The sequence below is a fragment of the Macrotis lagotis genome, chromosome 6, assembly GCF_037893015.1.
Source record: "Macrotis lagotis isolate mMagLag1 chromosome 6, bilby.v1.9.chrom.fasta, whole genome shotgun sequence".
Taxonomy (NCBI): Eukaryota; Metazoa; Chordata; class Mammalia; order Peramelemorphia; family Peramelidae; genus Macrotis; species Macrotis lagotis.
The window spans coordinates 36,182,558-36,210,107 of record NC_133663.1 but is presented as its reverse complement, the minus strand read 5'-3'; the positions used below and the strand labels follow the sequence as shown (position 1 = coordinate 36,210,107).

The 27,550-nt window shown below is 35.1% G+C and overlaps 2 protein-coding genes and 1 pseudogene across 15 annotated transcripts in view; 1 reads left to right on the top strand and 2 right to left on the bottom strand.

The window, feature by feature from the left end:
• The window catches only part of NAALADL2 (N-acetylated alpha-linked acidic dipeptidase like 2), a 1,546,126-nt gene that overhangs the window by 411,557 nt on the left and 1,107,019 nt on the right, over positions 1-27,550 (bottom strand). The window lies entirely within an intron of this gene.
• On the bottom strand, positions 903-12,548 carry LOC141491613 (raftlin-2-like). The gene is made up of 2 exons (XM_074192525.1): positions 11,941-12,548; positions 903-1,675 (listed from the first exon to the last, which is right to left on the bottom strand). Exons 1-2 carry the CDS (start codon positions 11,995-11,997, stop codon positions 1,406-1,408), a joined length of 327 nt encoding a protein of 108 aa, XP_074048626.1. The 5' UTR covers positions 11,998-12,548; the 3' UTR covers positions 903-1,405.
• Positions 13,696-13,766, top strand: LOC141492421 (U6atac minor spliceosomal RNA; annotated as a pseudogene).

Here is a 27,550-nt window from a genome sequence, read left to right as displayed (position 1 = left end):
AGTGTGCTAAGTCACCAGCCTCACTTTTTCCTCTAGAGCCATATGGGTCCAGTGGCCAGATATGAATCAGGGACAATGGGGGATGGTGCTGGATGCCAGGCAATCAGGGTTAAGTGACTTACCCAGGGTCACACAGCTAGTAAGTATCAAGTGTCTGAGGTCACATTTAAACTCAGGTCCTCCTGACTCCAGGGCCAGTGCTCTATCCACTGTGTCACTTAGCTGCTCCATGATACTCAATATGCATGTAATATTTTCATATTACAAAATACAGCAATCAGAAATCCACAAAGGTAAGACTAAGTTGGAATTCTCTTGCAGGTTCTGTAATACCTTGAATTCTGACTCCCAACTCTCACTCTTTCTCCTGCCATAAGTGTATAAAGATTCTTTTTCATAAGTTTAATCTTCATGAGTCCAGGGTTGAGTTTGAACAATGGCAAATACAACCACTTATATTACTGGAGGCAAGAAAAATCAGCGGTTTGAAATGACAAGTCAAAGTATTTTATCAATACAATCAACTTTTGTAGTAGAACTTCCAGGCCTGAGAACTTTAAGTTTCAAACATTTCTTGATTTAGATAAAGAGAAGCAAAGGAGAAAGTTATTACATTCTAAAGACAAAGGTTTCACTTATCATTTGTTGCTTAGTTTTTTATTCTCCAATGTTTTGAAAAGAGAAAAATTACACTCATCCCTAAATTCCCTCCCCCTCCCCTGATTTTGAAACCATGGATTGTTTTTGGATTACTGTTAAATGAATATCACTCTGCTATGGTTATTTTCTGGATTTCTGGAGAAGCAGTACCTCAGATAAATGAAATCATTTAATAATATGGCATTCTTTTAGAAGCAAAGATGCATGCAAAGAAATATTGTTTTACAGAAATTATTTGAGTAGGGGGTTGCTATAAAGTACATGTATATATATATATATACTGTAACTAAAGATAAACTGATGAATTTCTACATATAAGAAAATAACTTCTAGGAAATTCTTTAATTTTGAAACAATTTCTAGGACTTTTTGTGGGGAGAGGGGGGCAGTGATGAGTACTTTTCCAAAGGACTATTATTCTGGAACAGCAGTTGACTAAAAATGTCGAAGGATGAAATTCAAACAAAGATTAAAATGGAAGGATATTATTTCTTAATAAACTAATTACATCTCACTTTGAGCAGATGTTCTTAGTTGACCCGAGTATAAACACAATTCTAATTAATGAATTTACTAATAATAGTTCTTCAGAATTTAGAAGCAGTAGCCAAAACCATCATAAAGGAGAAGCGTGAGTACAGAGAAACACAGAGCATTGCATCAAAGGGAAGTAAGGTACGTGATTCAGTCTTGAATGAAATCTCCATGATTATTTATGGTTCTTTGAATTCAGGTATCTCCCGGCTCACATACAAGTGACCTGTGTCACCCCGTCCTCCTGATCATATTGGCCATCATCTAATTCCCTCAGAACACTGTCACTGCTGCTGACCCCCGAGAAGCTGCTGTAGGGTGCCAGCATGCCTTCTCTGGTCCAAGGGTCTTGAGAAAGATGACATTCCTCCGGTGGGGGTCTTCTTTCTGCAGGGTGAGAAGTAGCTGTGTCCAGGCCAATGCTCCGGCTGGTTACCTTGTTTTTCTCTTCCCTTGTTTTTATCTGCCTCATGGACTTCTTCTGAAACACAAGAGATGTTCACACAGGGTTATAACAAGACAGTTGGCATCCATTGAAAGGGCAAAGAGAACCTATATAAGATGCTCATCGCCTGGGGGAGCCCTGGGGAAGTCATATATCTCTCTAAACTTCATATTCCTCACCTGTAAAATAAGAGGTCTGGCCTTGATGACCTTGTTGATTGAGTGCTGGTTAGTGCTAAAGGGATCCCTGAGAGACTCATCCCAGTCTAAATTGATGATCTGCCGATCAAGTAGTCTAGACTCTCAGGCCTATGTATCTTTATTGGTGTTCTCATTTGTATATGATAGGCCTTAGCCCAGGATGACAGGTCAGGCTAACCGGGATCTGCTTTAGTCTGCTCAGTCATGGGGCCCAAATGGGCCTCCAAACCTGATTCTTTACACACTTTCTATCTGGCAAAATGGGGACCTCAAACACCATGATATGGCCAGGGCTCTAGAACACTCTGTCCTCTGTGCCTAACCTTAATAATAAATATTTGGTGAGTGCTCATAGCATCCTTGGACTTGTTCAGAACATTACAAGGTCTCTGCTAAGGATACCAATCTAAGCAAGAAAAACAACCTAATGAAAGGAGAGGGAATGGTTGAAGAATCACTTATTCATGCTAACTCACATTTATAGAGTGCTTTCCTTTAACAGCAGTTCTTTGGGTAGGCAGTACAAGTCCTGAGACTCCTAATTTATGGTCTGGGAAACATCGTAGGCATTTAATAAATGTTTACTGGTTGAAGGATTGCTAGGGAAACTGAAGCTCAGAGTGGTCAAAGCCAAGGTCAGAGTGAGGCCTTGATCCTAACTGGGGTCTTCTAACCCAGTTGGGTACTCATCCCACATTATAACCGTAAATGCAGTACTGGGACTGAAAATATGAGGATTCAACATGCTCTTGCAAATACTCAGTTCAAAGGACTTTCCAGCTATGCCAACATGGATTTTGTGCATATGTAGTAGACATCATGCTTATGAGACACCTTCTGTAGGCTCACTCCCCTCCAACTCAGACTTCACAGCAGAATGATTAGATTCTAGGGGTCACCCTTGTGAGTGGCTGTACCACTAAAACTGTAGTTCCTGAGGACCCACTAATCTATTTCCTGTTAGTAATCACATTTACTTATATTTAAATACATGTTAACTTATTAATTATAAGATCATTAATTATATAAATACTAATTACATACAAATGAGAGCATCAATAAATATACATACATACATACATATATGTGTATAACCTTTAAGTTTAGGTAGGTAACACAGTAGCTAGAATGCCAGCCTTGGAATCAAATCTGAACTCAGACATTTACTAGCTGTGCGATCCTGAGCAAGTCACTTAACCCTATTTGCCTCAGTTTCCTCATCTGTAAAATGATCTGAAGAAGGAAATGGCAGACCACTCCAATAATCTTTGTTAAGAAAACTCAAATGGGGGGCAGCTAGGTGGTGCAGTGGATAGAGCACCGGCCCTGGAGTCAGGAGTACCTGAGTTCAAATCCTACCTCAGAAACTTAATAATTACCTAGCTATATGGCCTTGGGCAAGCCTCTTGACCCCATTGCCTTGCAAAAACTTTAAAAAAAAAGAAAACTCAAATGGGATCATGAAGAATCAGACATGACTGAAATGACTGAACAAGATACAACATACACATTTGTTTAAATATTTTGGTTATGACTAATGTTACTGTCATGGTCACCTTGGGATGGGAAGTTTCTTTTTTCTTTTTTTAAATTTATTTTTATTAAAGATATTATTTGAGTTTTACAATTCCTCCCCCCATTTTGCTTCCCACCCCCCTACAGAAAGCGCTGTCAGTCTTTACTTTGTTTTCCGTGTTGTACCTTGATCCAAATTGCGTGTGATGAGAGAGAAATCATATCCTTAAAGAAGAGACAAGAAGTCAGACAATAAGCTATCTGTGTTTTTCTAAATTAAAGGGAATAGTCCTTGAACTTTGTTCAAACTCCATAGCTCCTTATCTGGATAGAGATGGCACTCTCCTTTGCAGACAGCCCAAAATTGTTCCCAATTGTTGCACTGATGGAATGAATGAGTCCTTCAAGGTTGATCATCGCCCCCATGTTGCTGTTAGGGTATACAGTGTTTTTCTGGTTCTGCTCATCTCACTCAGCAACAGTTCGTGCAAATCCCTCCAGGCTTCTCTGAATTTGGGATAGGAGGTTTCTTAGGCAGCACCAGCCTTAGAGGCTGTGTTTAGAGTTTTCCTAAGTTTGAGGGTTCAGAGAGCCATGTTTTAGAAAAAGATCCAGGACCACTGATTTTCCTGCCATATGCTTCCATAGGACATGGAGTTTTATGGTCTCTTGCCTTTTCATTGGACATGGAGCAGCTAGATGGCATGATGAATAAAGTGCTGGGCCTAATATATGTAAGACCTGAATTGTACATCCAGGTCACTTAGCCCAGTTGCCTCAATTTCCTCACCTGTAAAGTAGGGATAATTATCACACCTCCCTTCCAGGGTTGTTAGAGGATCAAATGAGATAATATTTGCAAAGTGCCTGGCAACAGAGCAGGATCTATATAAATATCATTATTATTATTGTTGTTGTTGTTCATAATATTAACATCTCCTATGCTTGAAGTGCTTTTCCTCTGCCTCTGGGTTTCCCTGGTTTCCTTCTAGAAGCTCCAATTCCACCTTATGCAGAAAGCTTTTCCCACCTCTCCACTTCTAGGGTCTTCCTTCATTGTTTTTGGCCCTGTTAGCTCAGAGTGAGTATAAATAGCAATTATTTCTGTTTTGGTCAGAAACCAGAGAGTTTTCCCCTTCCAGATTGATTTTTTTTTTGACGAGGTGAAAGAGGCCATTCTTTGTCTCATTTCTTATCCTGCCTTAATCACTGAATGGGTATTGCTTAAATTGAACTGTGATCTGGGAAAGCATTTAGCTTAAAAAGGTCAAGGTCTCTCATTGCATACCATTGCAGCAGTTGTACCAATTTATTATCTTGCCACTGGACCCAAATGACTGCAGTGAAGCTGGTAACTTTGCAAAGCCCTTCCTCACTTAAATCCAATTCACTTGAATGTCATGACATCATCTTCCTGACATTATGATACTCTTAGAGAAGGAAGGACAAACAACAACTTTCCATTTCCACAGTACAGGATTGAGAAAATTTATTAAGAATTTCAAAGCTGGGGCGGCTAGGTGGCACAGTGAATGGGGCGGCTAGGTGGCACAGTGAATGGGGCGGCTAGGTGGCACAGTGAATGGGGCGGCTAGGTGGCTCAGTGAATAGAGCAGCGGCCTTGGAGTCAGGAGTACCTGGGTTCAAATCCGACCTCAGACAATTAATAATTGCCTAGCTGTGTGGCCTTGGGCAAGCCGCTTAAACCCATTGCCTCGAAAAATCTAAAAAAAAAAAAAAAAAAGAATTTCAAAGCTATATTCCTGGTAAAAAGTCTGATTTCTTTCTGATGTAAGAATGGAATGTTATCTCTCCATATGTTAATTACAAACTCCTGAAGACAAGTGATTAGGAAGTTGGAAAATTTGTTCTGACCTCATTCTACTTTAAATCCAGGAAGAGATAATAATTCATCTTCATATTCTACCTGACAGATTCCTAAAGAACTTAAAGATTTCCCTTAACCTTTGTTTGTGGATAAATACTCCCTCCCTCCCTCTTTCTCCTTTTGTTGGGATGGTCATCTTGGATAGATGACCTCCACCTATAGCTTTCTTGGAAAAATCTTAGAGAATAAACTTCAAGTCTAACCTCTATTTTCTGTCATTTTATTTTAACCCTAAAATTTTAAGGTCTTGTACAATTTTTTTTAACATGGGGGTCTCCTCTTTGAGAATGTGAGCTCCTTAAAAACAGACTCTTTCGCCTTTCCCCAATGCTTATTATCATGGTTAGCACATAGTAAAAATAAGCAAATCCTTATTGAGGCAGGTGCTCTTTCCATTGCATTGATTACAATGCATTCATCCTTTTTCTTCTGATGGGATGCATGTGTATAACTATACTTTATAGGTTTAGAGAGTTGCCTTGGATACAGTAGGTGCAGGATCTTACCTATGGTCACAAGGACTTGAAGTTGGGTTCTCTGTCTACCATGTCACCCTATGTCTTTTGTTTATGGTTCCTCCTCCAATCTCTAGAGAGGACTCAGACAATATGCCAAAGGCCTTCCTTTAGATTCTTAACTTTTTTTAGGCAATGGTGTTGGATTCAGAAAGCCTGAATCTATATAGCTCTATATAAAAATCTTAGAATTTTTTTGGTTTCCTTGTTTCTGACATTTTTATTAGTGCTTTTAGGCAATGTTCTTATGCAACTTGAGGATTTCAAAGGACATGTAAAGAATAATTCTTGATTTTAGTAATTTTTTTCATGGCTTTGTTTTTCTTTTTAAAAAGTTAATAATATTTTTAATGTTGGAATTTTTTTTAATGTAAGAAAAATCTGAATAATCTATAGACCCATATAGAACTGAGGAAAATGGATAAATATCATTTATAATTATGACAAATATATACAAAATTTCAGCATGTACTTTTCAAAACATAATAGACATCAAAATTATTTTGACAGAAATCAGACAAGAATGAAACAATAGCAGGCAATACTTATCCAAGGTTAAGCCAAGTCAATATAGAAAAATGCCTTTACTTTTCAAACGAGTTTAAAGATTTAACATATTACAGATAAAAATACCAGCAGTATATTTCATGGAATAAAATAAAGTCTTTATAATTTATAGAAAATAGGAGTATAGAAGAGAATGGAAGAAGGTCAGAAGGAAAGCACAAACAAGCAGAATAGCTTTGAAAGCAAAAGGTTATTTATATATGTAAAAGGAAAAGTAAGTTTTACTTTAAATAGTAAATTTACTTTAAATAGTAAATTTTCTCAATTTCATGAATAAATTTCTTTTCTACTTTGTATAATAGAGATGCTTGTTTTATTTGGATTTTAAGTTTGGAATAAAAAAAATCGAGAGAAGCAGAAGGGCAAGAAGATTAAGAAGAAAAAAGTAAAGTACTCTAAAGCAATAATTATAAAAATTAGTATTTGGAAAATAAACAAATAAATGGGATAGATCAGAAACCCCTAAAGAGGCTAACATTTGATAAACCTTTGCTTAAAATAATAGAGAATGCGATCACTAGTTGATTCTTAAGTTAGAGGACTGGGGTTCAAATCCCATCTCTACTGATTACTCTCTGTATGAACTTGGGAAAATCACTTAACTTCCCTGGACCTCAGTTTCTCAATCTGTAAAATGAGGGGATGTCCTCATATAGTCCCTTCTAATCTTACATCTTTGATCTCAAATGGTATTGGGAAAAGTAGATATTCTCATGATGAAATTTGGGTTCACACCACAACAGCCTGGATCTCTAGACTAGTTTTGCTCTCTATCATGAAAAGCTAGGTTTTTTTTCCCTTAAAAGGTATTGCAACTGTCCTTGAGGTTTAATTGGCACAGGAAAAAACTGAAGGTTTCCACTTTGAAGGAATTTCCTGGTCATCTGAGGACAAAAGGGCCAGAACACAAGGGGCTGTGGCTCCTCTGGAGGAGATCCAGATCCAGTCGAGGGAAGCTGCCTTGGGCTTCAGCAGGATCACAGCCCTTTCCTTGATGCTGCTGAAATGAACTAAAATGGTTTCCCTTTTTTTTGATTTTGAACCCGAGGGACTTGATCTGTCTCAGTGAGTCCTGACTATTACAAGAGTGATCTAAATGTATATTTTTAAATCATTAAAAAAAAGAGAAGAAAAAGCAATATTTTTGATTTGCTATAAAGAGAATGCCTCATCAAAAGTCTCCACAAATGACTTTGCACTGTGGAGATGGCCCTGAGTTTTTGGCACACTCTACAAGGATAGTCTATTCTTGGGGATAATAGAGAAGAATAGTCATCACACCCTCTAAGTGTTCTAACACATTTTTCCTTCTGACTTATTACTTCACATATATATATATATATATATATGTCCATCTGTGTGGCTCATGGATTGATCATTTAAACCTAAATTTAGTACAGATTCCAGGGCAAAGATGATAATGGTGTTATCTCAAATTTCTCCTGGTCTCCAAGTAGACAGAACAATAGGTCTAGAGTCAGGAAGTCCTGAATTGAAATCTAGACTGTGACAATTATTACATGTGTGACCCTCAGCAAGTCATTGAACGGCTATATGTGTCAGTGTCCTCAACTGTAAAATGGAGATAATAGCATCTATTTCACAGGGTTATTGTGAGGATCAAGCAAGAATATTTAAGTAGCCTGATACATAATAGGTGAGGAATAAATGCTTATTCTCTTCCCTATATCTTTCAATTAATTGACTTTAGGACTAAGGACACAAAAATTCTCTGAAGAATACTATGAGTGAGTTAGAAAAAAGAATAAGCTACACTACTAAAAGAAATAATCAATGAATGCTGCCCATTACTAGGCCCTTCCTCATCTTATAAATGCAATTTTAAAAAATTAAATTATTTATTCAGATTACACACTATCAAGGGGAGGGGAGGAATGAAGAGAGGGAGGTAGAAAACAGCTTACAAAAAGTTGAGTGTTGAAAACTATTTTTGTATGTAAATTAAAAATAAGATAAAATAAAATTAAAATTGATTTGTTGAATTTTAGCATTTATTTTTAAAAATTTACAATTCTGAATTCTCTCCCTCCCTATAGCTCTTCCCCTACTTAGTGAGAAGGCAAGCAATATGATACCCTTTACACATGTGAGTCATACAAAGTATATTTTCATATTAGCCATGTTGCAAAAAAAAGAAGCAAGAAAAAGTAAAGTGAAAAAAATATACATCAATCTTCACTTAAGAGTTCACAGATCTTTCTTTGGAAGCAAATAACATTTTTCAACATGAATCCTTTGGAATTGTCTTAGGTCATTTTATTGATGAGAGTTGCTAAGTCTTTCACATTTAATCATCCTTACAATAATGCTCTTGCACACAATGTTGTATATTTTACTTTGCATAATTTCATGTAAGTCTTCCCAAGTTTTTCTGAAGTCATCCCCCTTGTCATTTTTTTGTTTTTTGTAAGGCAAATGGGGCTAAGTGGCTTGCCCAGGACCAAACAGCTAGGTAATTAAGTGTCTGAGGTCGGATTTGAACTCAAGTACTCCTGACTCCAGGGCCAGTGCTCTATCTACTGCGCCACCTAGCCACCCCTCCCTTGTCATTTCTTACAGCACAATTGTATTCAATCACGATCAAATACCATGACTTGTTCAGCTATTTCCCAATTGATGGGCATCCCCTCAATTTTCAATTCTTTGCCACTAGAGAAAGAGCTGTTAAGAATCTTTTTGTGTATAGATGGTTTTTTTGTAATATCTTTGGAATATAGTCTACCTAGTATTATTGGTTCAAAGGGTATCCATAGTTTTATAACCTGTTGGGCATAGTTCTAAATTGTTCTCCAGAATGGTTGGAAAGTGCAAAATTTCACCAACAGTATATCGGTGTCATTTTTTTCATATCCCCTCCAGCAGTTATCATTTGCCTTTTCTGCATGTTAGCCAGTCTAATAGATGTCCCACAGAGTTGTTTTAATGTGTATTTATTTATTAATGATTTAGATAATTATAAATTATTATATTTAATTTATGTAACAAAACAAGAATTTCCATAATACAATAAAAAAGATAAATGTATATGAAACTGTAACTCTACTATATACAAGTTACTATTCCTTTCATATATAAAAAAATTATTTTGTACCTTCCTTCTTCCCCCCCATTCTAGAGATGGCTACCATTATAAATAAATAGGTATATATACATATATACATACATAAATGTATTTATGTAAAATTATTCTATACATACATCTATTTATCAGTTCTTTCTTCATATGTCCTCTATAGTTAATTTGAGTATTTATTTATTTAAATTTTTTTTTATTTATTTAAAGCAATGGGGTTAAATGACTTGCCCAAGGTCACACAGCTAGGCAATTATTAAGTATCTGAGGCCACATTTGAACTCAGGTCCTCCTGACTCCAGGGCCAGTGCTCTATCTAGGAAAAAAATAACTTAGTCACTCAAAGTTGTTCTTAAACAATATTGCTGTTACTGTACTGCATACAATGCTCTTTTGGTTCTGCTCTTCATTATATTGTGCAAGTCTTTCCATGTTTTTCTAAAATCAGTGAGCTCATCATTTATTATAAGAGTAGTATTCCATCATAACCATATACTGCAACTTGTTCAGCCATTCCCCCACTGATGGACATCCCTTCAATTTCCATTTCTTTGTCACTGCAAAGAGAACTGCTAATAATAAAATAAAAGCAATAATAATAATGAATGCAATTCCTACAATATACCTGGGACTCCTAGAGAGGTAACAATGAATTTTAACTAACTTAAAATTATGAGATGTATAGTCTAATTTCTTGAGTGTCAATGGCATTTCTTTATTCATTAATTCAATAAACATTTATTATGTCTTTACAACATGTCGTGTAGTGACTTACAATTTTATCTGTAGTTTTGACATTAAAAATATCCTGTTTAAAATTAGAAAAATATTACTGTCTTTGGTCTTCTCTATAAACTGAGTCCTTGCCATACCCAATGGTGCATTATGATTTTAATTGTATGATTTTTAAAATTTTTCCTTCTCCTCTTCCCCCATTTTGTTTAAAGGAGGGTGGGAGTGGTTTGGTTTTAATTCCCGATGACACTCTAAAAAGGATTTTTGCAATACTGGGTCTGATAATGTAGCTTTCATCCTCCACTACCAAGATTTTTTTAGCTGGAGCATTGATAGCCTGGCACAATGTGACCTACAACTAAATGTGTTACAGAAATTTACAGAACAAAGAACATGTTAGAAGGAAATGGAAAAATAACATTCTAAAAAACTTGAAAGAAAATTATATTTAAATTGAGGAAAAATGGACTTTATAAAAGTTTTTCTATTATAATTGTCAAGATATGTTCTCTCCAGTGTGAACCACCCACATGTGCCATATTGTAATAATCTAAGCAGATTGTGATTTCCTGTTAGGAAAATTAAACATTCATTCATTAAAACTAGGTAAATTAAGTTTATTTAGAAACTGAACCTTGTTTTAATATATACTTATTCCACTTTGTGAAATGTCTATAAATAACGTCTATATACTTCCTTCATATTTAAAATATCAGTTTTATGTAGAATTTTAAAATATTAAATAACAAACTTCAAAGTTGTATCCTAAAGGATATAAGTGTAAAGGCTACAAAGAAAACTTTCATTGAACCATGGGCCATTACAATAATTAAAGGACAACAAACACAAATGTTTCCAGTGAAGGAAACTATGTAAATATTGACTCTGATATGTTTAGAAACTTTGAATCCCCAGATCTACTTTCTACAAATCTCAACAATAGAGATAGAGGCTGGCCCTATTATTTCATTGTGATTAGGAACTCTTAGGTGAAGAAGATTCCACTACCAATGCAAATATTTGTGTGCTTTAAAGAGCACTGGATTCAGAATAGGATAATTTAGACCTTTAGTAGCTCTGAGATCTTTGGTAAATCACCTACTTCTTGTGGTCTCAGTTTTTCTATCTAGAAAGTGAGAAAATGAGACTCCCTTCAAACTCCTAGGTACTTTTCAGCTTGTTAGGACTTGACCAGGGATTGTGCACCATCCACAAACATTGATTTTGAGAACTCAAGGTCACCCCCATAAATATAAAAATGTTTATAGTAGCTTTTTTTTTGTGGTGGCAAAGAAATGTAAAAATAAGGGAATGCTCATCAATTAGGGAATGGACATGTTAGAGTATATGAACACAATACTATTGTGCTTATAAGAAAAGATGAAGGGAATGGTTTCAGAGAAATCTGGGAAGATTTATTTGAACTGGTACAAAATGAAGGGAGCAGAATCAAGAGACCAGGGGCAGCTAGGTGGCACAGTGCAGCATATGGACCCCGGAGTCAGGAGGACCTGAATTCAAATCCAACTTCAGACACTTATAATAAATGTGTGACCCTGGAGTAAGGAGGACCTGAATTCAAATCCAACTTCAGACACTTATAATAAATGTGTGACCCTGCCTTGCAAAAACTAAAAAAAAAAAAAGAAAAAGAAAAAGAATCAGGAGAACAATTTGTACAATAATAATATTGTAAAGATATTCAACTTTTAAAAAATTTAAGAACTCTGGTGAAATCAGTTACTAACCACAATTTCAAAGGGCCTATGATGAAGCAAATTACTCACCTCCTGACAGAAAGATGATGGATTTGGGATACAGATTGAGACATGATTTTTAGCCATTGTGGAAATTAGTTTGCTTGACTATGCATATTAGTTTCAAAGTTTTATTTTTCTTTGGGAGGGGAGAGAAGAAGAGAAAATAGATTTTTGTTAACTGACAATTAAAAAAACCTCAAGGTTACCTTCATTTCATAATACATAATTTATGGGCTTTAGTTATAATAATTAATTATAAGCACTTAATAAACACTATGCTAAGCACTGGGGATACAAAAAAGATAACCATTCAAGGTGCCTATATTCATTTGGAAGAAACAGCATACAAATAGCTAAGTAAATATAAGATATGTAGAGAGTAGATGGTAGATTATCTGAAAGGGGAAGGCATTATAGCTGGGGGAACAAGGAAAGATCTTCTACAGAAGGAGAATTTGAGCTGAATTTTGAAGGAAACTAAGGACATAAGACATAGAGGGGAGTGGGCAAATCATTGATAGGAGGGAGGGCAGGAAAAAGGAAGGCAGTTAATGTGAAGGCAAAGAAAAAGAGATGGAGTATTTTGTGTTAGAAGAAGAGTAGGTGAGTCAGTTATCTGGATCATATGGTATAGGGAGGGGGAGTAAAGTTAAAGAAAAGCAGGAAAAGTAGTGTAGTAATCTTGGGCAAGTGACTTAACCCAATTGCCTTAAATAATTAAAAAAAATTTTTTTATTCTTATTTCTTTATTTCTCGGAAACTTTCCACTTCTTCACTTTATTTTTTTTATTTTAATACTTATTTATTCTCTTTTTGTACAAACAATGTTTTTTTATACATTAATGAAATATTCTTGTTTAAGAGTAAACAGAATACCCCCTCCCCCCACAAAATATAGACTCGCTTGAGCGATAAAGGGGAGAGAAAAAATTAAAATAAAAAAAATAATAGTAATAATTGTAGGTATGGCCAGGTGGTGCAATGGACAGAGCCCCAGCCCTAGAGCCAGGAGCACCCGAGCCCATATCTGGCCCCATACACCCAACAATCACCCAGCCATGTGACATGCAAGCAACCCCAACCCCACTGCCCTGCAAAAACCAAAAAAAGAAAAAAAAGACCCAAAATAAAATAAAATAGTAATAATAGTAGGGGTGGCTGGGTGGCAGACAGAGCATTGGCCCTTGAGTCAGGAGCACCCGGGTCCAAATCCAGCCTTGAGGGCTGGACTTCATGTGCTCACTCTGGCAGAGGTCCCCCGCCATCCCAATTTGTGCCCAGTGCTCCCCGGGGGTGTAGCTCAGGAGACTCCCCAGCTGCTGTGAGCTGTGGCTCCCAGTGCCCTGGGGCTGCCTCCGGGAAGCTGAAGTTCTTTCCCTCTGGCAGGCCACCCTTCCGGCAGGCTGCCCCTCTGACCCCGGGGAGCCTTTCTGCTCTTTTCCAGGTTACCTTGAGTAGGAGAACTGCCTCCCTGGGTTCCTCTGTGGGTTCTGCCTCTTGGAAATTTAGTAAGAGTCCTTAGCTTATGAGTTTAAAAAATTTTTTTTTAAAAAGAAAATGAAGGACAAACAAAATTTTAGTATTCTAGGCAAGAGGTGATGAGGGCTTAAACTATGTAGAATAAAGGGAATGTATATGAGATGTTGTAAAGATAGAAATGACAAAATTAGATATATGAGGTGAGTGAGGAGTTATATATGACTCTAAGACTGCAAACCTGAATAACTGAGCAAATGGTGGTTCCCTTGACAATAATAGGAAAGTTGGGAAAAAGAGAGTTTGGTGTTGTGCCAAAGGAGAAAAAGTTAGCACTCCTCTTGATAAGGATGAAAGACATCCTAAATAGCCTTTATAACACACACACACACACACACACACACACACACACACACACACAAACACACACATATACATATCTAAATATGGTTTTATGTGGAAAAATTAAAACAGTAGTGTACTATGAGTGGACTTGTGAAATAATTTAACCATTCTTGAGAGCAATTTAGAACTATGTCCAAAGGGCAATCACACTGTGCATGCTCTTTGATTCAGCAATACCACTACTAGGTCTGTATCACAAAAAAAAAATTTTTTTAAAAAGGAAAAGGACCCACACGTACAAAAATATTTATAGCAGCTCTTTTTTGTAGTGACAAAAAAATAGGATATTCATTAATTGGGGAATGGCCAACCAAGTTGTGGTATATGATAATAATGGAATTTTTTTGTGCTATAAGAAATAATGAGCAGGGGTGGCTAGGTGGTGCAGTGGATAAAGCACCAGCCCTGGTGTCAGGAGTACCTGGGTTCAAATCCAACCTCAGACACTTAATAATTACCTAGCCATGTGGCCTTAGGCAAGCCACTTAACCCCATTGCCTTCCAAAAAAAAAAATAATGAGTAGACTGATTTCAGAAGAACCTTGAAGAACTTGCATGAACTGATGCAAAGTGAGCAGACAGAACCAAGAGCATACTGGACACAGTAATAGCAATATTGTATGATATCAACTTTGATTGATTTAGCTTTTCTCAGCAATACAATGATCCAAGGTAACTCTGTAAGATTCATGATGAAAAATGCTATCCATAGCCAGAGGAAAGAACTGATGATCTGGCTACAGATCAAAGCATACTCTTTTTTCATTTAATTTTTTTAATTTTTTTGTTTTTTTACAACGTGCTTTTTTCTTCTTTCAAAATATAACTAATATGGAAGCATTTTACATAATAGCACATATAATATAAAATATAATAGCACAAATGGTCTTAGGAGGGGAGAGGTAATGAAGGAAAAGATAAAATTTGGAAATCAATATTTTTTAAAATTAATTGTTAAAATAATCTTTTCAAGGGTGGCTAGGTGGCGCAGTGAATAGAGCAGCGGCCTTGGAGTCAGGAATACCTGGGTTCAAATCCAACCTCAGACACTTAATAATTACCTAGCCGTGTGGCCTTGGGCAAGCCACTTAAACCCATTGCCTTGAAAAAAATCTAAAAAAAATAATAATCTTTTCACATAATTGGGGGAAACAAAATATTTTTTAAAAGAAGGGCTTAAAAGAAATGTAGTAAACTGGGAAACAGTCTTTACAACTAGTATTTCTGACAAAGGACTCATTTCTAAAATATACAGAGAACTGAGTCAAATTTAAAAAAAAACAAGCCATTCTCCAATTGACAAATGGTCAAAGGATATGCAAAGGCAATTTACAGATGAGGAGATCAAAGTAATCCATAGTCATATGAAAAAATTGCTCTAAATCATTAATTATTAGAGAAATGCAAATTAAAGCACCGCTGAGGTACCATGTCACACCTCTCAGACCCACCAATATGACCAGAAATGACAAAGATCAATGTTGGGAGGAATGTGGGAAATCTAGGACACTAAAACATAGTTGGTGATGCTGTGAACTCATCCAGCCTTTCTGGAGAACAATTTGGAATTACACCCAAAAGGCAACAAAAATGTGCATACCCTGATCAAAATCTAACAATACCACTACTGGATCTGTACCCTGAAGAGATGATGAAAAAGGGTAAAAAACATCACTTGTACAAAAATATTCATAGCAGCCCTGTTTGTAGTGGCAAAGAATTGGAAATCAAGTAAATGTGCTTCAATTGGGGAGTGGCTTAACAAACTGTGGTATATGTATACCATGGAACACTATTGTTCTATTAGAAACCAGGAGGGATGGGAATTCAGGGAAGCCTGGGGCAATTTGCATGAACTGATGCTGAGCAAGATGAGCAGAACCAGAAAAACACTGTACACCCTAACAGCAACATGGGGGTGGATGATCAACCTTGATGGACTTGCTCATTCCATCAGATACAATGATCAGGGACAATTTGGGGCTGTCTGCAATGGAGAATACATCTGTATCCAGAGAAAGAATTGTGGAGTTTGAACAAAGACCAAGGACTATTACCTTTAATTTAGAAAAAACCCCAGATATCTTGTTATGTAATCTTGCTATCTTTTATATACTCCCATAAAATAAAGTAAGGGTCATTCAGCATCCTAGATGAACTCACTTGAAGAGTCTCTAAATGGTCAATGATGTTCTTGATTGGTGATGACCAGAACTGAACAAAATATGCAAGATGAAGGTGAACAGGACTGATTACAGTGAATTATTTCTAGTAGATATCATATTCTATGAAGTCTAAGATACCTAACCATCTTTGACTACCATGATTATACTTGTTGGCTCCTGTTGAGTTTAAAGCCTAAAAAATCCCTTAGATCTCTTTGCAGAACACAGGAACACTGCTGTCTAGTGAGACCATCTCCATCATATATTTACAAAATTATTACTTTTTGTTCCTCACTTATAAGCCTTAATAGATAATTACAAAAAAAAAAAACTACTGTCACGTGGTGTGTCCTAATTTTTTGGACCTTAAAAATGGTCCTCAAACATTTTTTTAAAATCAATAGAATTCTGAGCAAAGAATATAAAGACAATCTTATTATCTATCAGTTAATAGTCAGTAATTAATATACAATCAAATGAAGAATGCTCCAAATTGCTAATAAAAGGAAGGCAAGCCAAAAGAATACTGAGGTTTCACACACCACACTCTGAAAAAATAGTAGAATGATAAAAAAAAATTAACTGCCAGTGTTGCAGCCTAAGCATACTAATACATTGTTGATGATGCAACTATTTTGGAAATCATTAAGAATTATGCAAATAAAGTGACTAAAATGTTCATTTTTTAGAACAAAGAATCCTTTATTTGGCTTAAATTCCTCCCAAAAACATTTAAAATTAAGAAATCTCCATAAGCTCCAAAATATTTTTAGCAGCAATTTTTCTCTTTGCTAAGAATTGGGAGCCTATCTGTGTGGCCTTGGGCAAGCCACTTAACCCCATTTGCCTTGCAAAAACCTAAAAAAAAAAAAAAAAGAATTGGGAACAAAGTAGCTCCCCAACAAATTTGGAATGACCATTAGTTATGGTTCATGAATGTAATGGAATATTAATGTGCTATAAGAAATCATGTCCTTAACAAAAAAAGAAATGATGTCCTTGGTAAATTCAGAAATGGATAAATCCATATGAATTGATGCAGAAGTAAGAATAAGCAGTAACAATAAAATATTATACATAATGGATACAACAAAGTGAATGGAAAGAATAACTATACACCGAGAAATCAAAAATAAAAGTGACAAGATTTTACAGATCAAGCCGGATTTAAATGAGAAGACATACCAAACATACCCACATGTTACACATTGCACTAATTTTCAGAATTTTTCAATGTATCAATCAACTGTGTTGACTTTTTTCTCCTTTATAAAATACTATTTCTCGAATGGAACAGTTCTCTGGGAGGGCTGGGAAGATGGATGTATGAAAAAATTTTAATGATCTAAAAATCAAACATATTAATAAAACTTTAAAAATACTACATGTACTGATTTCCTTTTTATATCTTCCAAATTTTAGCACTATATAAAGACTTTGCATTCATATTTTTAAATAATTTCTGGGAAAAGGATAAATTTTATCTTATAAGAGAAGACACAGTTAAATGGTACATTCTGTTTATGTAACACAATTCAAAATATACACTTTGTTCTTAAATGATCCAAGCTCAAATACATTAGACTTGATTTTATTTTAAAAATAAGGAAAAAATATTCAATCTGAGCATGCTTTGCTTACTTGAGGATCATTTAATTAGAGAATTACTTTAAACAAAATGCTCAGAGTAAATAAGGAAACTATTTCTTTTTTAAAGGAGTGAAGGAGGTATTTGCAAATCATTGGAAACATAGAGCCCGTTCATAAGCTGGCTTTGGCACATAACTTGATTCACATGTCCGTACTTCTGGAGTCAGAAAAAAGAAAATCCCTAATGACTTTTGGAAATTTCTTCATCAATACCTCCCCCACAATAGAGCTTAGGGTTCAATAAAACTCCACATTCAAAATTAAATGTCCAAGATTAATATTCAGTTCACACACACCTGCTCAAATACAAGAGAGAACTGGGAATTTTTTTTTGTTTTTTTTAAAGTGAGTTTTTAGATAAAACTGGCATTTGTAAGAAAGGTGACATCGTTTAAAGGAAATAAAAGATAGTATATCCATTTTAAAAGAGCAATTCAGTGTTCACTAGACTGGAAACTAAGCTGTGATTGACAGAGATTTATTGCTCTGTAGCAAATGTGTAAAACAAATTACACAGAGCTCCAAAAGTCTATTTATTTTGATTCATGTATCAATCTACTAAATATCTATAAGAAATTAACACCATCTTGATATCATGAAATTGCACAAATTCTTCCACCTATTCATATCAATGACCTAACCCAAACTCTCTATTCAAAGGAATTTGTTGTAATAAGAAACAAAGATCACAGTGGAGAAACATGTCAGGCTATAATTACCCTTGTGGGAAATAAATTATTTTTACTATGAAATAAATATTCACAGATCTTTATATTTTTACCAAAAGGTAGTCACTGTGTGGAATAAGAATGCCAATTTCTTTAGCTATTGTACATTATTGTTATTTCCTTAGAGATTCAGTTCATAGGCCTCTTCCTTCATGGAGTTTTACCTATTTTTCCAAGTCAATATTGGAATAAGTTTCTTAATTCTTTGGAGCTCTAGAATGCATTCATTTTTATTATAACAATCTATTTTCTTTCTTTTTTTTAACCACGTCACCCTTCTCTTGTGTGCTTTTCTTGAAACAACCAAAGTTTCATTCATCTCTGGAACTGCCTCGGAACCTAATGCAGGCTCTTGTATAGAGAGCACACCAATAAATAACTATTGGATTGAACCTTGGTTCAAATCCTGCTTCTGCCACTTACTAGTACTGTGACATTGAGTCAGTTACTTCATTTCCCTTGCCTTCAGTTTTATTTCCCATAAAACAAAGAAGTTGAACCAGATGATCTTCAAAATCCTTTCTAGCTCTCTAAATGAATATTTTTTGTGACCTTTCCATTACTCTGATCCTTTAATTACATGAGAAGGATCTGAAGATCTAGAACCAATTTGCATTTCTCTGAGAGGCAAATGCCAGTGGAAATAGTTTTTACAGGAAAGGAAATTTCCTGAATGTGGTCCCTAGTTCAGTTTCTTATTGAATTTGAATCCTCTCAAGACTCTGTAACTGAGTCAAGTTGAAGGTGTTGTTCAGTTAGTCATTTTTAGTTCTCCTTCTGACCACATTTGGGGTTTTCTTGGCAAAGATACTGGAGTAGTTTGCCATTTCCTTCTCCAGCTTATTTTATAGATGAGAAAAATGAGGTAAACAAAGTTTAGTGATTTTCCTAGGATCACACAGAGTTTTGAACTCACAAAGATGAGTTTTTTGACTTCAGGTCCACTACTCTATCCACTGGCCCACCTAGTTGCCTGAAGAAAGTTGAAGATTCAGTCAAAATCTAGGATTGAAAAATATACATATACTATGGAATCCTTGAAAAATTATGAAAAAAAATGGATATTTACCCAATTTTAAAACTTTTAAGTTCATGCTTCCCAAAAGACTCTTTTATAACATCTCAGTTTAGGGAATTAAAATATTCCTGCATCCTCTTTTTTTAAAGAGGTTTTGAATGGAGATGGAGCAAATGAACATTTTAACCCTATACCTGCCATCATTGCCCTAAAGTTGGGAAATTCAATATCCCTGACCCACATCAGATATAGGATTTGTTTTGTATATAAAGGTAAATCTATCCAGCCAGGGGAAATGATCCATTTTACCAATGCTACAATTCCCTTCTAGTCATCTGATAAGATGTCATTGCCCCAATTGCTAATATGAGACTGCAATCCTCTACACTGTCAATGTAGAGGGTGAAAAATCAACTGAAATTGTAGACCTAAAGACTCTCTCTTATCTCCAAGAAATTCTGTGTATGGGTTAATCTTGACTGTAGTTGTAGTTAACACAAAATCATACATTTAGTGAAATGTAGGGAATTTTTTTGTTTGAGGATATTGATCATTTATCCTTTCTAATTATTTTCATATAATCTCAACAGCACTAATTGATCATTTCTATTTCTGTATCATTTTCCTAATCTTCTGAAAATCAAAGGTGATTCTTCCCATATAACAAAGAACTAGAGAGAATAGGAACTCCTTCGCTCACAAAATGAATTGTGGTTGATAACAATTTTCTTTCCCCTTCAGTGGAGGAGCAGAGGAGCAGCTTTTATGTTCTGTCATTTGCTTTTGGAATCTTGAAACTACTGGTGCATTCAGGCTTTAACCTGGGTGGAACACACACACAAACACACACACACACACAAACACACACACGCACACACACACACAAACACACACACTTGCATACCCTGCACCCTAGCATTTAAAAGAAAACTTCACTTTGGTTTTTTTTGTTTTTTTTTTGTCTAGCTACCATGGGGGGAAAATCACTGTTGGTTGTACATAGAAGGAAAATATTGACCTTTCATACAACAATCATTTGGAATTTTCAAAGAATTCTATTATTTTGACTGATTCTCCCCCCCCCCCCCCATATACACATAGTAGTAGAGTCGATGCTCCATCTGGAAGCAGAAGAGAATTGTTGACTGTATAGAAGTGCTAGGAATAGTTCTTTCAAAGAGTTTGCTGGATCATTTATAGTTTTAGAAGAGAGAATGGGGGAAAATAATTACATTTAGGGTGGATTGGCCAAATGAAGATAACATGTAGAATAACTAAACAGCTCCTTAATAGCAAAAAAGTATTGGCAAATGTTCCAACAAGGCTGAGTATTATTCTCTTATCTGAGAGGAACCCTTTTTTATTATGATTCTTTATTGCTCAAAATTCCTTTCTGTGTGTGGGAATAAAACTATTTGATTCATGATTCTACTGGGAGTATCTTTTTTTTCTTTTTAACTTTCTCTCCCCTCTCCTTGCTGGGTTGGACCTTCTTATATTAGATCCCCTAATAGTATTACTCCTCAGGAATCGAAAGTGCAATAGAACTGAAATCCTGGAAACCTACTTTTCTAATGAGGAAATAGAAACTGATATAATGATTCCAGGTTGTGGAGAGTTAAGGACAAGGAATAGCTGTAATTGTCAGACAGGGTGGCTGCAGAGCAATAGCAATTTAGCTAGTGCTATATATGTGGCTATATCTATCTATATATCTATCTATATCTATATCTATATCTGTATCTATATCTATATCTATCTATCTATCTATTTATATCTATATATATGTATATATGTATACATACATATATATGTATATATATAATATATATATATATATAAAGAGAGAGAGAGAGAGAGAGAGAGAGAGAGAGAATGAATGAGAATTTGCATGAGAATTTGCATGTGAGGACAATTTCAGTCCAAATCTATGGTTTCATTAGTTTGGAGAGCTCTTGATAAGTAAATTTTCTCCAGCAATTTAATCAGCAATCACTCTGTATCTTATGGTCTTAGAGATTTGTTAGGGACATGGAAATTTGTGCCATCCAAGGGCACAAAGGCAGAGTGTGTCAGAGAAAAACCTGTTTCCAGTTCTACCTTAATCCAAAACTGGTTTTCTCTCCATTATGTCCTTTTTTCTCTTATTATCTAGGTAGCAAATTATTTCATCCAATTCCCAAGAAACCCAAACTATTAGTAAGTTAAATTCCTCAAATTTTCTAAATACCTTATTCAAGACTTCTTTCAGAGTCAATCAAAATAAAAGTTAAAAAAGACCAAGTACATAAATGGAAAAGGCAATCAGTACTAGCTAATCTAGCTCATTTTCCTTAACATTTAAACTAATTTAAATTAATTTCTTACTAAAGATATTTTATTGTCTGTCAAAATTGACTAAATGTTTATATGACAACACTAAAATAACTAAATGAATCTGTAATCTCATCATTGTGAATTTGTCCACTCTTCATCTATGCAGTACTCAAAATATTTACGTCTGCCCATGGTTAAGGGAAAAAGGAAGCTAATGTGCTGGGGTCTGCCCTCATTCTGTGTTGGCACTGGAGGGCACTCCTTCCTCATGAGCAGTCATTTTTTCTCACTTTGTTTGATGATATCTTTTATTTGAGACCTCCTCTGCAATTTCATATAATAAGTCAATAACGATTCTCAAACTTTGTTTGTCCAAGGATGACTCTGGCATAGTAAGAAAAAGAAAACTCTCCCCGAATGACCACCTAATTTACTGCTCAAAGAACACATATAAAAAAAAAAGTTCCTTTAAGGATTAATGAGAATGATATGATTTCAAATGAGCTAAAAATAGAATAATATGTAGTGAAAAAAATGATTTCTGTTAAATTCCAAGCTACTGACATTATTGTATTATAATATTACTGCCATGAGAAATCTGCCTACTTTTATGAAGAATGAAATGGATTTTGATACACTGCTTCCAACATGATCAAGTCAATTCACTATTTGAACACACTTAAAATAAAAACACTGATGTATATTTTCCCTATAGTTTTTTTGTTTCTCAGTTATTAATGCTTTGGAACTTATTAACCTTCATTTATGCAGGATTCATTATTAAAAATTAATACATTTTATTGTGTATTTGAAAGTATAATAAAGGAAATCTAAAGAAATAAATTTGAATAGTTGTTTTCAATATAAAGCAAAGTTTTAAATTCATGTTTTCAATATGCCTCAAGGAAAAAAAAGGATTACAAACTTTGTAATGATCTCTAAAAGTGGAATGCTATCATTTTCTAGTTAAAAACTCTAAATATTCCCATGACTTTAGTAATTTAAACTTATATATCCTCTTACTGACAGTCATTGAATAACTATTCTTTCTACTGAGTAGCAAAAGGGTATTATATATAAATCCTTAGTAAGAGAAGATCTCTATCGAAGTCCAGAAAATGATAAAGGAAAAGGAAGGACCTCATAGTGAAAATTCTCAAAGGAACTTTTGAAGCTGTATGTCGTCTCCAAGAAGATAACTTTCTGCAGCTAATAAAGCTATGTGATATATTCCTTAAGGTGGGACATAAGAGTAGCCAAGTTGAATAACCTAGTTTCAAAGCAAACCAAATATCCAAGTGATAAAATTATATTTAGTTATGTGCAAATAGATTATTGTCTTTAAGACTGGCATAAAATCAAAAGTTACTTTCCCCTTCAGGATCAACCAGTTCTCCTATCATCATTATATTAAATAACATAAATTGCAATAGACTTTAGGGACACAGGGTTCATTTAAATATTTAAATCCTGAGGTTAGCTTGTTTGACTCAGTAAATGAGGTCTTCTCAGAAATACAAGCTGTCAAGATAATGTATATATAAATATGAGTGTCAGTCATGGCCTCTGGCATGTGGGCAAACTTCCACTGTACTACAACTCTCTGTCTCCTACAATCAAAGTTTGTTTTTACATGTTGGAATTTTATAAAAATAAGCAACAGTGACAGTTAAGTAGTAGATTTCTCCTAGAGAAGCCAAGAAAAAAAAAAGGGATCCTCATCTTCTCTCCAAAACTTTTCTTCCAAAACAGAGTAAAGCTTAAAAACATCATTAACAGTCATAACAACTCATAATATTTTGGAGAGAATTTAAAAAATCACTATAACCAAAATGTAGGTCAGATATATTTTTTATATCTCTTATACTTTATTTCATTTTTTCCTTGCAGTTACATTTGAGGAGCCAAGGGCAATATTCAGACAAATTCATTACACTAATCTCCCTCAAGGGATAATATAAAGCTTTTGAATAAGAAAGAATGAGCTGAAAGAATTGTGTTCAAATTTATGCACTGCAGACTTCATGGACATATAGCATTTTGGGTAATAATAACAGTAACTGTTAAAAAAAAGCATGTTCAAAACTATGGTAATCAGGAAAATAAATCACCTGGTTGTGATTTACAGAACATCCATTTATAGCTAACTAGAAACCAGAGTCCCTAATGATGATTCTTTTTTTTTTTTAAGGTTTTTTGCAAGGCAAATGGGGTTAAGTGGCTTGCCCAAGGCCACACAGCTAGGTCATTATTAAGTGTCTGAGATGGGATTTGACCCCAGGTACTCCTGACTCCAGGGCCAGTGCTTTATTTACTGACACCTAGCTGCCCCAATGATTCTTTGATACATGTTTACCCAAAATCAACTGGAATATTGGAATAGTTGGTTTATGGGTAGGGAGGAAATCATACACATTTAAATCAGCAGTAGGAGGAAAGTCGGTAGTCAAACATAACACACAAACACACACACACACTCCAATGAAGGTCTTCTAGGTAAAGACAATGGTAACAGGAACAGGGTTGGTATTCATGAAGTTGCCGTCCCAGAGATCCTGTAGCAGTCTAACTCTCCATTTATTAACAATTCTTCTTTTAAAGATAGAGCAATATGGAAATGACAATGGATACAAACTTATTAATGTCAAAAATATGGGGCAAGTCTCAAGAGCAGAAAATCGATGTAATCGCATCCCTGAAGTGCCAACTTCTTTGGTACGTGGCAACTACTTTGGGATTTAAAAGAAGAAAACTCTATTTGGTGATGTTTACTTCAATCAATCTCGCTTAATAACCGCTGGTCCCAATGGACATTTCAGCTAGAGAGGTATTATCTAGAAGAATGGAAAGTAATAAAGGTTAGTGATGTGTCTTCTCTGTAACAAGTTCTCTGTCTCCAAGTTGAAGTGTGAGGGTTATGGGATTATGGAGTGTTTTTGAGGGCTAAGTTGGGGGGGGTTAATGTTTTGATTTTTTTAATTCAATGACAACCATGTGTCATCTATTTGTCACTTTAAAATCAAAATGTGGGTCCTTTGATTTCAGTGGAAGAAATATATTTCAGATGTTTGTGTAGATCAAGAAAATGTAAACTTATGGATGTGAAGGCTGGCTAACATAAACATGGGTAAAGAAAATTATGCTGCTGTAATCATTTGAAGGACTTCAAAACATTGCTTATCTACAAAATCTATCCATTAATAGTGTCCTTTGATTATAGGATCACGTCAAGAAAGCTCTGTAATGGGGAATCATATCTCAAAGGTGAAAATGCTTAGGATTCCTCTGAGGAGAATGAAATTTTGTTGCTTTTGTGCCCGCCTTGAGCCAGTACAATGGAGGGCATTATTGATGGTGCATAGGATGTATCAATATGTTCTTCCTGTTCAACACTGAGTGGGAAGACATTTTATGCCTATGACTCAAGATCTCAAAGAATTATCACAAAGATTTCAAATAAGAGATATTATCAATTTCACTTCAGGGAGGATGGAGCCAAAACTGCCCCTGGTCTTTGATCTGGTTGAGGATTCGTAAGCAATTCATCAAGCTAGATAGACAAAGATTTTCATTTTAATTAGGTAGGACTATATTCATCAGAGATATACAAATCAATACATTGTTCCTACCAACTGGGACAGATTAAGAATCAAGGAAATAGAGAAAACCTGTACCTATGATTTCTTTGGTAAAAGAAACATTTGGGTAAGGAAATATGATCTTACCAATATAAGGTGGGATATTCTGTGAAACTCAGTCACAGAGAATTGCCTACAAATATCCAGGGCCATAGTGTCAATGTGCCAGAAGTGGGACTTGAACTCTGTCTTCCTGGTTCAGGATCAGTTGGGTTTAAATTCAACTTTTGTCACTTACAATTTATGTTACTTGAGGCAAGACACATTGTCTAATTCCATTAAAAATATTGAGCACAATGATCTCTATGGTTCTGTTTCAGCTCTAATTCTATGATCTCATAGGATCTAACATAGGATCTAATTCTATGATCCTATGAGTTACACTTCTGAAAGAGTTTAAAGTATTTCAAAGAATCAAAGAATCTTGGAGTTGGAAGCAACTCAGAGACTATCCAGTCCTGAACAAGAGTCTCCTTTACAATATACTGCTACTTATCATCTTACCTTTATTTGGCATTTCTACAGTAGAGTGAAAGTTTCATAAATTATCTATCAATCTATTTATCTCTCTAATCTCACTCTCTTCCTATCTACCTACCTATCTTCCTACCTACTTACCCACCTAATCTATTTATAACACTTAAAAAACTAAGGAAAAGGGATTTCTAAGAAAAGATAACAAAAACACCACACAAAAGAAACAATACTGAATGATTTAATCTTCATTCCTCTTCTCTCTATTTTATCTAAAAGTTTCCTATTGATAACTGAAAAGAAATTGTACTTGCTTATCTCACTGAATATAGTTTATAAAGAAAGGGGATGTGTTTTTTGTTTTTTCCACATTTCCGCTATGTTTACAAAGCCCAAATCTGATCACATTCTTCTTCCTACAGAGCCAGAACATTCAGAGTAGAGCAAAACTGTATTAGAATCAAAGATTTTTGTTATTCACTCATGCTTTATTGTAGAAATTAACTGCCAGCTTAGACTGACATTTCTCCAGTGAAATAAATTTACTCAGTGAGTTGTTAACTGAGTACAAGGAGATTGACATTAGCCATTTTGGCAGGTGAAAATTAAAACTGTGTTTCCTTTTTCCCAATGCTGCCAAATGTGCAAAGAAAGAGGTTTTAGATCATCATAAACATTGCACATACATCGTTGAAGGTGCAGGCAGGTCATGGATTGGTTTCTAAAGTTATTCCATTGTCCAGGAAAGGTAATGATAATATCTCAAGAGCTTTAGTTGAGATTACTATCCTGTCATAGCAATTAAAATAGGAAGAGCTCTGTATAGTTATCATTCAGAGGTCAGTTCAGCTGTTGTTGGCTTTTGTATACCCAGATCTAATAGAGAAACCAAAAAATTGTAATTAACTTTATCAAAAGACACAGAGAAATCAATTGATTACTACACAGATCTGGAGAAGTATACTAGACTGAATTTTAAAGGCCAATGTTTTCCACACTGTGCACTTTCCAAAATATTCCAAATTTACATTGAGTTATTACTTGTTTACAAATATACCTCCAGGCTTGTAGTCATCTTGAAGTCCTTGCTAAAAATGAGCATCCTATTCTTTAGTCTGACATACTCCATGGGCTGATCTCTGAATAATACATCCCCATGTAAACTGAACAATTTCTTTAATGCTCAGCCTGAGAGTATTCATTTGACCCCCCTTATTTTATTATGTCAATTTTTAACAAGTATATATTATATACATACGACTTGCTTTGAGATGGGGATGAAGGAAGCAAAAATGAAACAATTCGTACACACAAGGAACTTACATTCTAAGAAATTACAATGCAATAAAAATATGTAAGGCAGAAAATAATGAAAACAAATAAAATTAATATGAAATATTATTATTAATGATAATAGCATTAAGGTAATTGCCCACAGAAGAAAGAGGAACTCTCTGAATCAGAAATGAGGAAGGGATAGGTTTCAGTTAGTACAAATAAGAGAAACAGGAGATGGAGTGATGTGTAACATAGAGAAAAAAGTTAGCTTTGGATCATAGAATATAAGAGGAGGAATAGTGTTGAATTAGGCTGGAAAGATAGGTTAGGATCAGAGCAAGGACTTTCTGGTCCTCTATCTTCTATCTCTATTCCTCTGGATTAATCTTCCTACATGTCTGCAATGTAGCTACCCTCAACTCAGTCTCAAAGAATTCTTTTTTTCCCATGCAAAGTCCAGCCATCCATTACTCTTACATGAAGGCTTTC